We start from the raw sequence: 16,975 nt of genomic DNA, 5'->3' as shown, positions 1-16,975 counted from the left end.
GTTAATCATGAAGTCGCTGGAGTAAGGAAAAAAAAAACGGAAAAAATAAATGCATTGCTCATTTAAGTTAAGATAAGGCAGGCAGTTTTACCCCCCCACACACACACACACAGATGCAGTGCAAAGCAAAAAACTAGAGTCCAAGTAAAACAAAGCATACAACACAGGGCCATTGGTCTTTGTGTCAAGCTGAAAGCAAAACATTTGAAGGAAGAAGTATTTGGCCAGCTAAACATTTCCACAGTTGTTTCTATAAACCTGCCTGTCACCGACAATACTAAAAAAAAACATCTAAAACCACCAGAAACCTTTGCCATTATGACTTTTTGTAAGGGTTAATATGCTCCACTGTAATAACTCCATGTCAATCCTTCATGGGGCCACCTAATGAATCTAAACAATCTCTTATTTCAGCTCCAGCTGTGGTGTTCTGCAACCTTGTGTTTACATGTAGGAGCATGTTTGTGCCACTTTGGGACCGTCTTAAGCTTATGTGGAACAATCTGGTGGTTTGTCTCGGTTGTTCCAAAACTTTCAGTGCTGATCTTTTATTTTATTTTCCCATAAAGGCGCACGATTTTCTCCAGGGTGAAGAGTTACAAACACTCAGACTGTCTACTGAAAGGCATTGGTTTTTAAATTATTTCAACCCTCTTGGTGAAAGTTGGTTAAAACTGATTTGAGAAGTGAAATGTATTAATTTAATGAATGCCAAAAAAATGCACGGAGCCTCTTGAAAGGGAGCAACAGGGAGCTGGTGAACCGCTTTGTGGCATGGTGTGGAAACAATCATCTGAGCCTGATTGTCAACAAAACAAGGGGGATGATTGTAGATTTCAGAAGAGGAACAAGCGGAATCCTATTAACATCAAGGAAGAAGATGTGGTGGAGGAGTAAAAATACCTTGGTCTTCACTTGGACAACAAAATAGATTGGAGACGCAACTGTGAAGACTTCTACAAGAAAGGACATAGCAGACTGTACTTCCTAAGGAAGCTTTGGTATTTGGCATTTTCAGCAAGATGCTACATATCTTCTATAAGAAAGTTGTGTAGAGTGTTCTGCCATCATCTGCTGGGGCAACAGTATTAGAGCTAATGACTTTAAAAAACCCAAAAAGGAAGACAGACCACTGCAGATGATCCTTTCTTCCTGCAGCTATCAACACCTGGATAAAAAAAATACTATATGAGTTGCTGCAACATTTAATCTCAATTTGGGATTAAAAAAAGTACTTCTGAATTGAATTGAAAGAACATTAAAGCTCATTTCATAGAAGGTGGCACAGAGATTAACCCCAACAAGTACATCCTTCCATTTGCATTTCACCTCATGATAAACTGAAATATTATGGTGAAGATTCTCAGTCATCTAGTTCAGAGTCATTCCAAAAACCTTAAAACATTAAAGGTTAAAAGAAACCACTGGACTTAGTTCTCCAAGTTTGAAGATTTTTTGCTTTCCATCCAGGAAACTTTTTCAATTAAAAAAGTCTGGATTAGCTTTGAGTTCCAAGCTTTATAGAGTTGCCCAACAGAGCCTTGTTACTGCTAAGAAAACAGGCAAATTGAAGCGACAGAACAGGTCACCCCATAGTAAGCGGGAGTCGTTTAAGTCGTTGTCACCCTGCAAAACCATATACAGCTACATCTTAAGGACAAAAGACATTCGTTTGAGGACCAAAGTGTTCACATTTTGGACAAAGAATACAGGTGGTTTGAAAGGAGTGTGAAGGAAACCTTTTATGTTAAGAGAGAAAAACCATCCTTAAACAGAGTGGTTGGTCTCAGGTTCCAGCTCTCAGAAACCTACAATACAGCAATAGAGTTGATTCCTTTCTGCTATCATCTCAACCCCCATCACTATGCAGGGGACCAAAACATCTTGCCGGTCAGCCAGGCCAACAATGACCCTAACAAATCCTTCCTTAAATGATTAAAACTTTGGATAGAATAGAATAATTCAACTTTGTTGTCATTACGCTGTCCAAATTACAAAGCAGTGAAATGTAGTAGAGACTATGTATGTGTATACTATAATGTGCTGGATGTTGACCAATAAAACCAATACAAACTGTTGAGTTATAATTTGGCATTTTAGATTTGAAGCCTTTAACCTCTCCATTATTAAGTATAAGAATAAATCTAAAAAGGCATATTCAGAGCTGAAAAATGTTTGATGATCAATTAAATCTTGTCCTCTGAATATTTTACTTTATTTCAATATTTTAAACCTTTTTTTTTTACTTTTGCAATATTTAATTATACATACCCTGTTACCATTTATTTATTCCCTCTACCGTAATCGATGGAAAAGCCTTTACCGAGCCCACAGTGAGAGCAGTTTCACCGCGGGCTCAGACTGGTAACTGTGGTAACAGGAGTTAATATACAGGATTACAGATCGAGTGTTGCGTAGTAAAAAATAAAAACCATTAGTGGCTACTAAGTCCAACAAGGAGGTGTATATGATTGCATGATCTTCGATTGATTAGCAGATGAAGAAAATAACAGCTTTGCCTGTATGAGTATTGAATGCATTTAGACAGCATGTACGGTATTAAGATTGGGACACACCATTGCTCTGGGGAAATCCCTCAGAGGTGATTCTGTAAATGCAACTATGAGCTAAAGACACACAGAGCCCATGATCTCAGCGGATTTATTTGCAGGGATGAGAAAGGACAAAATTATCTGCAACAAAAAGGTTCAAAGCTGCTTTCCTTACTGCAGAACTACAGTGTTACCCTGCAAAACCATATACAGCTACATCTTAAGGACAAAAGACATTCGTTTGAGGACCAAAGTGTTCACATTTTGGACAAAGAATACAGGTGGTTTGAAAGGAGTGTGAAGGAAACCTTTTATGTTAAGAGAGAAAAACCATCCTTAAACAGAGTGGTTGGTCTCAGGTTCCAGCTCTCAGAAACCTACAATGCAGCAATAGAGTTGATTCCTTTCTGCTATCATCTCAACCCCCATCACTATGCAGGGGACCAAAACATCTTGCCGGTCAGCCAGGCCAACAATGACCCTAACAAATCCTTCCTTAAATGATTAAAACTTTGGATAGAATAGAATAATTCAACTTTGTTGTCATTACGCTGTCCAAATTACAAAGCAATGAAATGTAGTAGAGACTATGTATGTGTATACTATAATGTGCTGGATGTTGACCAATAAAACCAATACAAACTGTTGAGTTATAATTTGGCATTTTAGATTTGAAGCCTTTAACCTCTCCATTATTAAGTATAAGAATAAATCTAAAAAGGCATATTCAGAGCTGAAAAATGTTTGATGATCAATTAAATCTTGTCCTCTGAATATTTTACTTTATTTCAATATTTTAAACCTTTTTTTTTTACTTTTGCAATATTTAATTATACATACCCTGTTACCATTTATTTATTCCCTCTACCGTAATCGATGGAAAAGCCTTTACCGAGCCCACAGTGAGAGCAGTTTCACCGCGGGCTCAGACTGGTAACTGTGGTAACAGGAGTTGATATACAGGATTACAGATCGAGTGTTGCGTAGTAAAAAATAAAAACCATTAGTGGCTACTAAGTCCAACAAGGAGGTGTATATGATTGCATGATCTTCGATTGATTAGCAGATGAAGAAAATAACAGCTTTGCCTGTATGAGTATTGAATGCATTTAGACAGCATGTACGGTATTAAGATTGGGACACAGCATTGCTCTGGGGAAATCCCTCAGAGGTGATTCTGTAAATGCAACTATGAGCTAAAGACACACAGAGTCCATGATCTCAGCGGATTTATTTGCAGGGATGAGAAAGGACAAAATTATCTGCAACAAAAAGGTTCAAAGCTGCTTTCCTTACTGCAGAACTACAGTGTTAAATTGGGACAGGGTATATTTGCTGATGCACATGTTTCCTGTTTGCAACTCTGGAGTTAATAAACACGGCTGATAAAAAAACATGCCCCATAGACAGTTCCTAGTTTAACTGGATCCCTTTTTTAAGACTCCCCGGGTCATTCTACTCCAACCTGGTTTGCATTTTAATAAATAAAACAGATCAAATCGGCATTTCCAACATTGTTCAGAGGTATTAAGAGAACACATGGATAAATGTGGCATTCGCGAGCCAAGTATATCAATGAATTGGAAAGAATAAAAGGCTTTAACATATACTTTCAGACAAAAATCAGATACAGAGAGGTAGAACATTTTCTGTTGCTGAATCAGTGTTTTCACTGAGCTATTTAAAACAGGATTATGCTTTGATCTAAATTATTAAACTGTGCCTCTTAATGTATTTTAAGGCTCATTCTCTTGCTGGAAGGTGAACTTACTTCTCAGTCTCAACTATTTATCAGCCTCAAACATGTTTTCTTCCTAGTGCAACGCATTTATCTTCATCTGTCTTTCCGTCAACTCTAACCAGCCTCTGTTCCTCCTGTCAACTACATGATACTTCCATCATCATGTTTCGTTGGAGGGATATTGTTTCCAGGGAAAAATACAGTCTTATTATTATTTTTTTGCGTGTTTTTATTGCTGCACATAGTGCCAAACTTTCCATGCATGTTAAACATCATTGATGACTTTGATGTCGGATGAGTTTTTACCTGGAGTGTTTGTAGAGGCAGCAGAGACATAAGTAGAAAAAAAAAAAACAGGCAAAAAAGGAATTTTGCATTATAGGTTCACTGATAAAGGTTTTCTTTAGAAATAGCTTTTCCGCTATTACAAAAAAAAGACATATCTGTAAGCTAATTGCACCTAATCAACATAGTGCAAGTAGGATAAATGACCATTTTTATTGGTGCAATTATAAAATTGATTCAAATTAATTGCTTTCCCGATCCAGAACTGGCTCTTAAGCAAAGTCAAGATATTTTCAGAAGGGTCGAGGTCAAGTTAATCCCAATTTAATGTTCTTTATTCAAAAAACGGATAGATTTTTGAGGTCATCCAAAATATATGTTTTAGGTGATGATATGAGGTGAAGTTAAGGGATTTATATAGCTTTTTAAAGTGTGATAAAAGTGTTGTATTAATATATCTGAGCAGCTATGATTTTGACCTTTTAGGTAAGGCAAAAATCCATAACTTAAAAAAACATGTGCACCCATTTATTTTAATACTTTCACGTTAAACACTTTTTGTCCCAGATTTGTGTCCTTGACAAACTTTTTCAAGTACACCTCCTGTAAAGAATCTCATGATAAAGACTATGTACAAGAAAAGTTTCACTTCTTGGAAGCATAATGATTTGAAGCAAAGTACTGTATAAAAAATAGATTTAAGTCATGCTTCCAAACTATTTTCCCCTAAATCCCCTAACCAAATTGGGAGTGGCAGGATTTGGTTGGAAATTCAGCATATGCCACTGAAGCGAGACACGTTTGGCCATGTTTTAGTCTTGGCACTACTGGAAGTCTGGATTTTTGCAGGATAGTATGTGTTGGGGCTCAGCTAGTCATTTAATATCTTTCTTGTTTTTCATAAAGAGATAATAGAAATACACCACACTTATCTGCTCTGTCTGCCCCTCATTAATTCATTTTTTGTGTCGCTAAAAGAGGATCACCATTTTACTATATCCGTTTTTTTCTCCTGAAGTGTTTTTTCCCCAAGGCGATTGATAAACTTCCATTGCTGTCCCTCGTTGTTTTTGTGAGGCTCATGGAGTATGACTACTTTATCAATTTTCTGTCCTCCTGAACTCCTATAATAGGTAAAGTAATACTTTTTTCATGTTTCATTCTTTGTTTTTGCACAAGCCTCTACCGCTTACTATATAAGAAATCTGCAACTCCAAAACTGAGTTTTCCCTTCAGATTAACTGATTTTATTTTATATTTTCCCCCAAAGCAGATGTGTTTTACTTTGTAACCACATCTCTCTTCCTGTCATACCTATGAAATTGCCACAGAATTGCTGCGTAGTCCGACTTTAATATTCTGAAGCAAAGTAAAAAAACTGATTTTTGATCTTTGTTGTCGTTTCAAGCCAATCCTAAATTAATACGTTGCATATATGACCAACATAAAACAAAGGGCTCCAGAGTAAATGGCAAGTTAGATAGAAAACTCCTCATAAATATAATACTATATGCATGTGTATATATATATATATATATATATATATATATATATATATATATATATATATATATATATATATATATATATATATATAATTTTTTTTTTCAATCTTTGTATAATAACTGCCCTAAGCAGGTTTCCCTGTCAGCTAATGGCATGTTTTAGTCTCTATACTCCAATTAGAAATTAATTGATTACTAAACTAGTTGATGATTATTTCAATAATCGATTTATCACGATTATTCCTTCCTAGACATGGAAAATGGTAAAAGTCCACTAATTTCCCATCCTGTTCAAAGACTGCAGGATCCTGTCTAAAATAAACAAGGGTGATACACATGTTTTGAGCTGATGAATTCCAAGTAACGATTGATGATGACATGGACACACACCCCTTCCTCCACCTCTTCTGTCAGATTAACACAGGGCTGCCCCAGAGGTTCCACACTCCCACCACTAATGCCCTTCAAAGCCCCCCTGACTGAATAAATTACAAAACGCCGACCCAATCTGATTTAGCCAAACCAAACAGGGGCAATACAAACTGCATTTCAATGGATGAAATTTGCCCCTAACTGAAGGACTCTGGAGTTATAAGGGTGTGTCATCTAACGGGTTACAGCCTTTTCATCTCATGGTTCCTTAAGGTGCAGCACAGACAACCCTGGGAAACATTGTGGCTCAATGTTTTTTATCTAAACATTTCATAAGTCACTGAGTTTTGTTTTTTTTCTCCTTAAGACATGTTTTCAGATGATCAGCATGTGATGGTCTCTGCTGTTCTGCTCTATTTAACAGCAGACCGATTTCATAACTCCTGATAAGGAGGACTCCATTCTGCAGATGTATACACAAATTAAAAGCTTTTAAAATTTTGAGATGCCATAAATCGAGCTGAACAATGAATGCAGATATGAGGTTTTATTGTCTTAAATAACTGAAGCGATAAAGCAGCTGTGGGGCGTGAGAGGCGACAGCGTAATCCACACATTGATTAGACACAGGGAGGGTGATAAAGGGGAGGGTTTGTGTGTCTGCTGTAGTTACTAATCTATGCATGAGTGTGTCTGTGTGTAAGCCTTGAGTAATCCTGCTAAGTCTAGCAGCTGGGGGAGCAGGTTTCAGCAGTGTAATAGCATGGAGTGCAGGTTAGGCATGTTTTCACACCAGAATGCAGATTGAATGATTCAGTGCATTACTAGTGCATACATGCTCCTTTGAAAAAGCACAATAGATAAAGATTGTTAAATGGTCCCAATGGCATGAAATATGTTTGATGTTAATCTTATTTTTTTTTTACTTCTTATAATTATGCTTATATCATCCTGCAAACATGATAAACAATTCTAGTGTCATTTCAATTATTTGTTTATCTAAAGCCAATAAACAGCCCCTGTTAGGACCCCCAGCAAGGTGTCCAAGAAGCATCGAGATAGCTTTTATATAGATATACCGTTGTAATGGTTACCCTAAGCATTTCCTCTCATATAAATGCATCTTATTTATTTCTATAATTTACACGTTTCAAATGTCTAAGACAGTGTAAAGATAGAAGGCTATAAACATGGTTACCTATAATCAACAATCCAGAAATAAGTGATTTGATTTGGGGAGTTTTTTAGCAGCTACAATTAACTGAATATGCAACATTTTTATGAAACAAAGTGGTTGGATTTTTAGAAAGATATGTAAACCACAGATTCTCAATATAAATAATCCTATAAATAATCCTGCATGCTTTTCTGGAAGAACAATTCCAACATTTTTCATGCCAACTGTTTTCATGTTTTGTTTTGGAATTTTTTTTCCCGCCAGTTATCACAGACAAGAACAGGATGTGGCTCACTTTTTCTCTGAAAAAACTTGCTGCTAAAACTCGCTGGGGGTTTGGGATCCCCTTAATGAAACAAATGAAAGAAAGAGGACCTGTGGTTAATAAAAGATTAAGATTTCACCCATTCATGACATTTCCACATCACACCCCTTCTGAAGGCTGAGACATCTCACGCCAAAAAATCTTCATGACTTAAACATTAGTTAAAAAAGACAGATTACTTCACTGTACAGAGCTGTTAAACTGTTAAATGCCCCAGTATATTTTTTTTAATTTCCAATATGTTACAGTATCTTTGGGAAATTTGAGAATCTGATAGGATATCAGCACGATTCATACATACTTTAAATACTTGTTTTGTCATGTGGAATGTAACAGAGAACAGTAGTCAACAACAACATTTATGAGAACAACTGGCCCATTTATTATTAACCAACAGGTTACATACATTTTAGACGGAAGCCCTGGGTTTTTACCAGCATGCCAATAGCGGAGATTGTAGGTGCAGGTTGATATAATCCGGTATTAGTTGTTAGCCTGATATCTGACATCACTATTGGGTTGGGACATTTCTACTTAAGCCCAGACTCTGAGCCAGAATCATCATGCCTCACATCATCCCTCCTTGATCGGAGAAAGTGGGCGTTTTTTGTGCAGTGCAAAAACAGCCCTGGTAAGCTGCTGGAGCCTTGTTACCTAGAGGTACTCCAACTGCTCATTCTCACTAGCCTTACTAGCCAGACTGTTACACCGTGTATACGTCGTACCAGTTTGGTAAAGATCTAGTAGGGCTCCATTTCAAATTTGGGACTAACAATGTCATCAGGTTAGAAAAAATAAAATAAATCATATAACTATGGATGTGATGCAAAAACTCCAAGCGACGCGCTACGTTTTAGTAATTATGTAGTCCATGAAACATCTCAAGCCGGCAAAGAAATTCTATAGTAAACAATTTCTGCCTAAAGAAAAAAAAAAAGATCTCTCAGGCCCCGTCCACACGAAGTCAAAACGAACACGAAACGCTGATATTTTCCAGAACGTTTGTCGTAAAGACGAAGACGTAAAATAAATGTGCTCGTCCACACGAATACATGAAAACGCTGCAAAATGTATGCCAGGCCTGTAAGTGGCGCTGTCGTGCCAAAGCAAAAATAGGCGACGAAATGTTGGGCATGCGCACTAATATTTATACATATTTGCCCTGCGGGCCCATTTTCGTGGTTCAGTCAAATTCAGGTGCTGAACTATGTCGTCGATATTGCTCTGTTCTTCCTGGAGATATTCTGTTGTAAGCCCGACAGCAGGGTGAGTAGCATTAGCAGCAACCATTCAACACAGTACGGCGCCATTGTTGTTGTGATACTGTGTCGCGCATGCGTGTTTAGAGGCGACGCTATGACGCATGCATGTAAAAAAAAAATGCGGTTAGAGCTTAAAGATGGAAACGCGAAAACGGCATTTCAGAATCTTCCCACTCTGAAGGCTGAATAAAAAAAAGATTGTTTACAGACCCCCGAAACGCCGGCTTCGTGTAGATGAGAGGCTGGTTTGGTGAAAAATTTGTGCATTTAGGCCAGGGTTCGGCTTCGTGTGGACGGGGCCTCAATGGGTTCTCAATTTTCCAAGGCACCAAGCAACAAAAATCAGAAAAGTGCTGCTGTATTATGGGTAATTCTGCATCATAAAGTCCCTCCTTTCACGCTGTTATTGGTCCAGCAGTATTTGAGCAGAGTCAACGGCAGTTTACCAGATGGAAATTTCCTGCACGTAATTCAGCCTAGCTGGCCAGGCTGCATTTTCACAGGTCAGGAAGAAGCTGCTGCTCAGACAGCAGAACTCATTACAATTATTTAGAGATGCAAGAATTAATCTAAAAGCTAAAAAAAACTATATTTTGTATGACGTAGGCCCTTTAATGTGTTTTTATTAAACCTTCAGTGAATAAATGTGATTGTGTGTTAACAGTTACATTCTTGGCCCATTCACTTTTTAATTTTATTTAGTTATTGTAAGAAACTAGACGTTATATATTTGAGTGTTAGTTTGAGAAAAAGCCTGCATAAATCACAACTGTGGAAAATAAGTGGTTAGATTGATTCCTGCTCCTAAATACAAAAGCATGAAATGAGAGACTTCTGAGAGGCTCCATGTGAGGGGCTTTCTATTATAAGTGAATAATTGCATCACTTTCTGATTGCAGTCACTCTTTTAGCTCAGAGAACAACAAAAATATGTAGGTCATATTACTAACATCAATACTGAAGATGGAGATATAAGGTAATGTAATTTGTAAAATGTATTTGGAATAAAATATTATTATATATATATATTTTTTTTGGTAAAATTAATTTTGTATGTATTTAACAAACTTCTGGTTAAAAGAGAACGACATAGTAGCCTGCCAGTGCATACAGACCAATAGTGTACTATTATTCTTTATTAAATGGCCATCTGTGACTTATTCTTACATCTTTAAGATAATTTAAGGACAGTTTCTGTGGAGGTCAAAGCTTGAATGCCTCCAAGTCTCTTTGTGGCTGCTGGCCAGACTGATTCCCAGAATCCAGATTACACCGTCTGTTGTATGCTGCTCTATTTCCACCAGACTCCCAGAGATAACACACACAAAAACAGAGATGATGTCACAGTTTGCCTCCCTATAAATGTTGACCAATAATAATACATAACTCTCAAAAGTAAGGCAAATTCAGAACACATAAAGTAGAAAAAAATTCTTTACAGAGCTAATTAAACAGCTCTCACACATAAAAGAGAAGAAGTCCACTAAGAAATATTGCAGGATTCCTCTGATCCACTTTGTCCTTGCATAACTGCAAACCTGCTCAAAGCTCAAACCAGCCTCCTTATTAGGACATGGTATGCACAGAATTTAAGTGGAAATATACATTTAGCCAAAGGTCAGTGTACAAGGCATGTATGATGATCGCCGTCTCTTCTCACCTACTCTGGACAGAAATAAATTAATATGGACAATGCTGCTTAAATAAAGTGTTGGCAGCTTTCAGCAATTATGCACTGCACTTCTAATACAGGTAATGTGTCAAGATAAACATACTGGTAGGTCAAAATATGCTGAAACATATCAGTAGTGAATAATCATTGGTGGACAGCAAATTAGTACAATGCTTTTACTTTTAGCTGGTTAAGCCATAACCATTTACCAGTTAAGTGGACAATTACAAATCAAATTCTTTTTTCAATTAAGAAAATAAAAAAGCGAAAAAACATCAAAATTACAACAAAATTCTTATAGGCTTGTTTCTACGAGAAAAAAACAAAACAAACGCTTGATATTTCTCCAGCACTCTGTTCATGTTTTTTTACAACCTCTCTGTAAATAATATCCTTTTTTGTACCCAAACAAAATATAGTGTCCATGCCTTCAAAATATTTTAACTAGGGTTGTCAAAATTACTGATACTCAAATGCTATATTCAGATACAATACTAAGCGCACGGTATCGATACTAACCAGTAGAGTTTTTTTGTTAATTTGACCTTTTTTTACGCTCCCAATTTTATTGCAGTTTGTGTGTTTCTCCGTCTGTCTGTGTAAAAGATAACTTGAAAGTTCTGGATGGATTTTAATGAGATTTTATTCAAAGGTAGATCTCAGTTCAAGAAACAATCCGTTTAATTTCGGTGAAGATCCGGTGAAGATCCACCAAAATGTCTGAAAGTATTATAATAAAGACAAAAAATAAAAATTTAAAACACAAGAAAGGTGAGCTAAGCTTCTCTTGAAAGCTCGATCTGAGTGGATGAAGAAAGAGAGCAGAACAGACACCAAAGGCTGCAAACACACACTGTGCCCGATTTATTATCTTATTGAAAGGATTTTAAAGACATTTTTACCAGAGGTGCGCCTCATGCAAGGGAACAATTCATTAAAATGTAATTATCCAGATCATTGCGAGTTTTATCTAAAGGTTTGAGTAACAATATGGGGCAAAATGTGCTACTCTGCATAGGTCTGCGATCTCAGAGCGTTTTTCTAGTTAATTTTAGATTTCTACATTATTTGCATTCTGAAAGTACTTGAAACTAACTTAAACTATTGTCATAATGTGATATATTTGGGTTAATTGTTTTATATTTATTTGAGCACTTATTTAACTAAAAGAATGTGTGATCCTATTAAAAAGGCCTGTTAAATATTGTGATTGAAAACATTGAGTTTTGGATGTTAATAAATGCATTTTTTATGTTTTTGACCACCCTAATTTTAATGCACCTTATTTTTAAACATTAAAACATGTCATCAGTCTTCTTAGTTCAGTTTAAGCTCATGTAATAAATTCCATAATGGACTGCTCTCCTGTTTAATGGCTCCCTGAGCCAATAAAACAGGAGGCAGCCAACAGTGAATTAATGAATGAAGTTGAAGCTTTTGCCGATACGAGTAGAAATCTATTCTAATCACAGTCTTAGTAATTTACATGCAATTATGCTGTGCTCTCCATAGTACCATAAAAAAGAAAATCCCAATGTTATCCTTCGCTGTTATCACTGAGCTCTTATCCGTCTATATCGGTTTCAAAAATAACATCTCGGTCTCTCCCACAGTCTCCTGCTTTTTAAATATCTGCCTCATTTGGACCTCGTGTTGTGGAGGTGTTCAAGTGAAGCCTTGGCAGCCTGTTCCACTCAGTTCACATTGTTGGAGGAGGAGGGCACTTAAAGAGAAGCATTTCATTAATGTCCTAATCTCAGCCACAGACTCCAGCACTGGTTATCGGGCTGGAAATATGTTTACTTCATCAAAAAGCTATTTACAACGGGTCTAGCTTTCTGTTATTTATGTAAAAGGGGAAAAAAACAGACAGTTTTAGGGTGGTAGTGGAGGTTGGGAGAGGTAAATTCCTGAGCAATCGGTCAGTGACACACAAAACCTAAAATAGAACCCATGAGATGTTTTCTTTCTATTAAAGTGCTTCGGTTCTCTATAAAAAGCTGTGGAACGACCATTGGCAAGGATAAACACATTACCCTGTGAAACCTTTTCCTCTTTTATAATAACGTCTTATTTAATTATGCAAGGAGACTGCAAAACTGCCAAGATTTCACTGCAATAAAAAGGCTGCGTTCTTTAATAAAAAAAAAATGTTTGACTTTTTAAGCTTTATCTAAATATGGTCAAATCATAAATGCAAAAATAAAAATGTACAGAAATATTCTCTGGAGACAGCAAGTATTAAAAGGCAAGCTGCTGTTAGAAAAAAAAAAACTTTGACTTTATATAGTTATATGTATCCAGTACAAATGTATTTAAGATGTAATTGTTAATTTGGGGGTTATATAAAAAATACACAATAACCTGGTGGCATAAATGTGCAGACATTTAAATTAATACATTCATTAAACATCTTGTCTTTCAGTCAATATAGTGTTATTATTACAGGCTACTTTGGTAGGAGTTTATGTTTCTACATCTTGACTTGATAATGTCTTATTTTGCTGACATTATTCAGAATTGTTTTTTTTTTTTTTTAAGGCTACAACACATTTTAGAAGGTTTAAGTCTTATATTAAAGCCAGGCTTAAACCTTTCTGGCTTACTACTCATCTAGTATGCCAGAAAATGATGCATCTCATGCAGTGTAGCTGTGGGCCTCTTGGCAGCCTTATAAGTAACATATATAATGTATTTTTTTATTTATTCTGGAGAAACATCCAGTTGTAATCTAACTATTATTGTGCCATTAAAGGTTAGATATAAAAGTTGGGAGTTACAGTAGACACAGTAGATACATTTGAACACCTAATTCTTTCTCTGGCCTTGCCTTATTCTTATATCTTAGGTTTGAAAACTTTACAGATTTGTTCATTTTCAGTTGAGTAAGGAGAAGAACCTGAAACTCTAACAGAGGCATGTAGTCTTTTGACAGTAACCTGGTCCTAATCACTCTGCATTACATCCAACAGAAACCACAAAACTAGACTTGTTTTTAAAAGACCCAATCATGCTCTGCAGATATGGCAAAACACAGCTGCTTCCATGCTTCCCGTGGCTAATGCTACATCAATGAGCAGTTGCATATTTGTCTATATTATATCATGTCACTGTTTTAAGATAAAAATGTTATGATACATAAAGCAAGAGACAAACCCTGCTGGAATCATCCTATGAGCAAATGTGACAATGTATGAGTGGGAGGTCTACAAAGGCATGTCTGATATAGCGTCAGTTGTGTTTCCAAGCAACATCCACAGCTCTTCTCGTTCCTCTCTCCCACCGCCTACGACTGGCTGTTTTCACGTTTTGCTTCAACATCAGCTCAGGGTCTTATAATCTGCAACCTGTATTATAACAGGAGAACTGTTTGGTAGTAAAGGTGAGACTTGGTTCATTTACTTGTTGAGAGGCAACTATTTGACCTTACCATTGTGTATTCAATATTTAGAGGAACAATGGACACCATTGTACTCCTCCATAAAGCGGACTCGGTTTGCAAAACATTTACAAATCTCAAGAAGTGGCTGCACAATGATTTGCAAAACTTGCAACCAAAGGGTTTTGATTAAACCTCCATCACAAACCGAGGCTATAGTGATTCTTTTTTAATAAGTTTTGGGAAAACTCAATGAAAGCAAGTGTGTAACTCTCCCACATGCCATTCCCACACACTCCTAATCTCCTGGAAACTGTCAACATAAACCAAATGTGCCATTTACTCAGCATTCTTTAACTCCTCTATATCTGACACACATTTGCACCCCCCCTAAAAAAAAAAAAAAAAAACTTCTCAGAATTACAGACTTTTCCTGTAGGCTTTGTGTCATAAGGGGTCAACATGACAACAGATGACTCAGACGGTGTGGAGACGCCTAACTTCCTGTGGCTGTAAGAGCATGTCAAACCCGGAGCAAATGAATGACTGTACCGACAGGGAGAAGTTCCTCCCTTAAGGTTGATTCATAGTTTTCAGGATGAAATCCTGTTCTGGAATAGAGAGCACTCTCAGGGTTTCAGAGTTTGGATAGACTTCAGTAGACCAGCTTAGTGCAGACGTCCATCTCTTCCCCATGAATAACATTTTTTTTCTCTGTCAGGATGTCAGAAATACTACGAACATGAACTGAAAAGCTGGTACATATATATATAAATTGCATGCTTTTTCAGTTATAAGAGCTCTACAGAGAGCCGCAAATGGATTGCACAGACCTTATCTATAAACAGTATTTATTTCTTTCCTCCCAGTTTCCTTTTTCTATCAATACGCCATAGGTTGCTGTTGGCCTCAAAGCTGGGAAATTCTGCCAAAAAAATCCTTCATGAAATCCCTGAGCCAAACATACATAGACAGTGAGTCAAACCGCTCACAGACTTATACATATGAGCGCACAGCCAATACAGTCGAGAACATATGTCTGAGCACTTACATCAGTCTTCCTAAACTTGGCTTTGAGGCTCTTCATGTTAAGTCCGATCCATGCAGTCAGTCACTCAAATTGCTTCGCTGATCTCCTGCGAAGAACAAAACACAGATGTTTAAACAGGGCCTCAGAGGCGTCTCCTTCTATTTTATATGTGACTCTGAAGAAGTCTGACACATTAAGTGCTTAGGGGGGATTTTTCTTCCACTAGGTAACAGTGAAAGAGTTGAAAATATAGCATCACTACTGATTCACAGGTTACATATCATGAGTAAACCAACACATATTTGTAACCTTACAATACTTAATAACGACTTAGAACACTTTATTAGTCCCACCAGGGGGGACAGCTTTATAAGCATTAGCTCAGTAGACAAGAATAACTGAAAATCAGTTTCACCTCAGCTAATATCAGCAATGTTAACGGAGGCTGAACATGCTGTGTGTTCTGAAAAGGGCGTGATAAATCGTGGAAGGTACCCAGTGTTGTTTACCTCGCAAGCAAGATGAATTGTCGCAAGATTTGGGAATTCACAAACTCCTGAAAATACTTCTTGCCAGGAGCCAACAGATGCGTTCGGCTCGGTGCAGAAATGTTTCAGCCCAATGAAAAGCAGCCACTGGATGACGTCAACGCGTTAACCAGTGGCTGAAGTAGTGCTGCAATTAACAATTATTTAGCAAATCGTTTAATCTGAGGATTATTTTCTTTCAGTTAAAGAAATCAATAATCAGATAGCCAAAGGTTCCTTAAAGAAGGCTTTTTGCAAAATTGAACCAGGTGAAACAAAAACTTTTCCACTTGAGGGGTTCTAGATATTGATGGATGAAAATTATTATGTCTTAAATTCAAAATGTTTACTTTTTTTTTTACAATTATGGTATAACTGCTGCTCAAAGCATGTTTCTCTGTCAGCTAAAGGCACGTACTGAATTAGTTGACGATTATTTCAATAATTGATTAATCACGATTGATCCAATTAATTGTTTCAGCCCTAGGCAGAAGCAAAACAAATGTAATTTTTGCTTTCGCTTTTTCTTGTTTGCAGGTGGATCATCAAAATAAGTGGTCCGCCTGATTGTCAATCATTCTGGTGATATGTTTACATAAGGCTGTCCTACGTGCTCGTCCCCATTTTCACTTACCGGGTGTAAGACTGACATAGCGGAAAAATTGCAAATCTTTTTGAAAGTAAGCTTGTATGAGTGATGCAGACAGGAACTTTTAAACAGAGCGTGCACGAGGAGAAATGGGCTCATTCACGCTCTTGCATGCTTTTAATAGGTGTTCCCTCCCGGGAACAGGTACAGGGAGGTCTTTCCAAAAATTTGCAAAAATCCTCCACAATACCTTTAACTCCACTAGTTGTTAAACAAATTTGTTGCTATGATTTGCAAAAAAAAAACTCTACATTGGAGGCAGGTACCCAATCAGCCCGAAGAATTCTCCTGAATGTCCCTCCTTCTTTCTAGATCGATACGTCCAGTTCAATTTGAATTCCACACGGTATCAATCTGGCTTATGCCAAGTTACAGTGTTGTATCCTAACTACTTCTACAAATTTTAAGTTATTTACGCATTCAAACATCTTAAAAAAAGCTGAATCAGAAATCTATTCTATTCTAAGATGCAAACATGCAGTCCCATTTAAAAGTATTG

General features: G+C 36.9%; 1 protein-coding gene across 3 annotated transcripts in view; it reads right to left on the bottom strand.

Moving 5' to 3' along the window:
- Positions 1–16,975, bottom strand: part of rai14 (retinoic acid induced 14) — a 53,788-nt gene that overhangs the window by 35,188 nt on the left and 1,625 nt on the right. For all 3 annotated transcript variants that reach the window (XM_038283635.1, XM_038283638.1, XM_038283636.1), the window contains exon 2: positions 15,322–15,406. In XM_038283635.1, the coding sequence (XP_038139563.1) occupies positions 15,322–15,357 (36 nt within the window). In that variant the 5' untranslated portion in view covers positions 15,358–15,406. The remainder of the gene's footprint in view (positions 1–15,321; positions 15,407–16,975) is intronic.

Source organism: Cyprinodon tularosa, unplaced genomic scaffold, assembly GCF_016077235.1.
Source record: "Cyprinodon tularosa strain WSP-4 unplaced genomic scaffold, ASM1607723v1 ctg196, whole genome shotgun sequence".
Classification (NCBI taxonomy): domain Eukaryota; kingdom Metazoa; phylum Chordata; class Actinopteri; order Cyprinodontiformes; family Cyprinodontidae; genus Cyprinodon; species Cyprinodon tularosa.
This window is presented reverse-complemented; position numbering and strand designations above follow the sequence as displayed.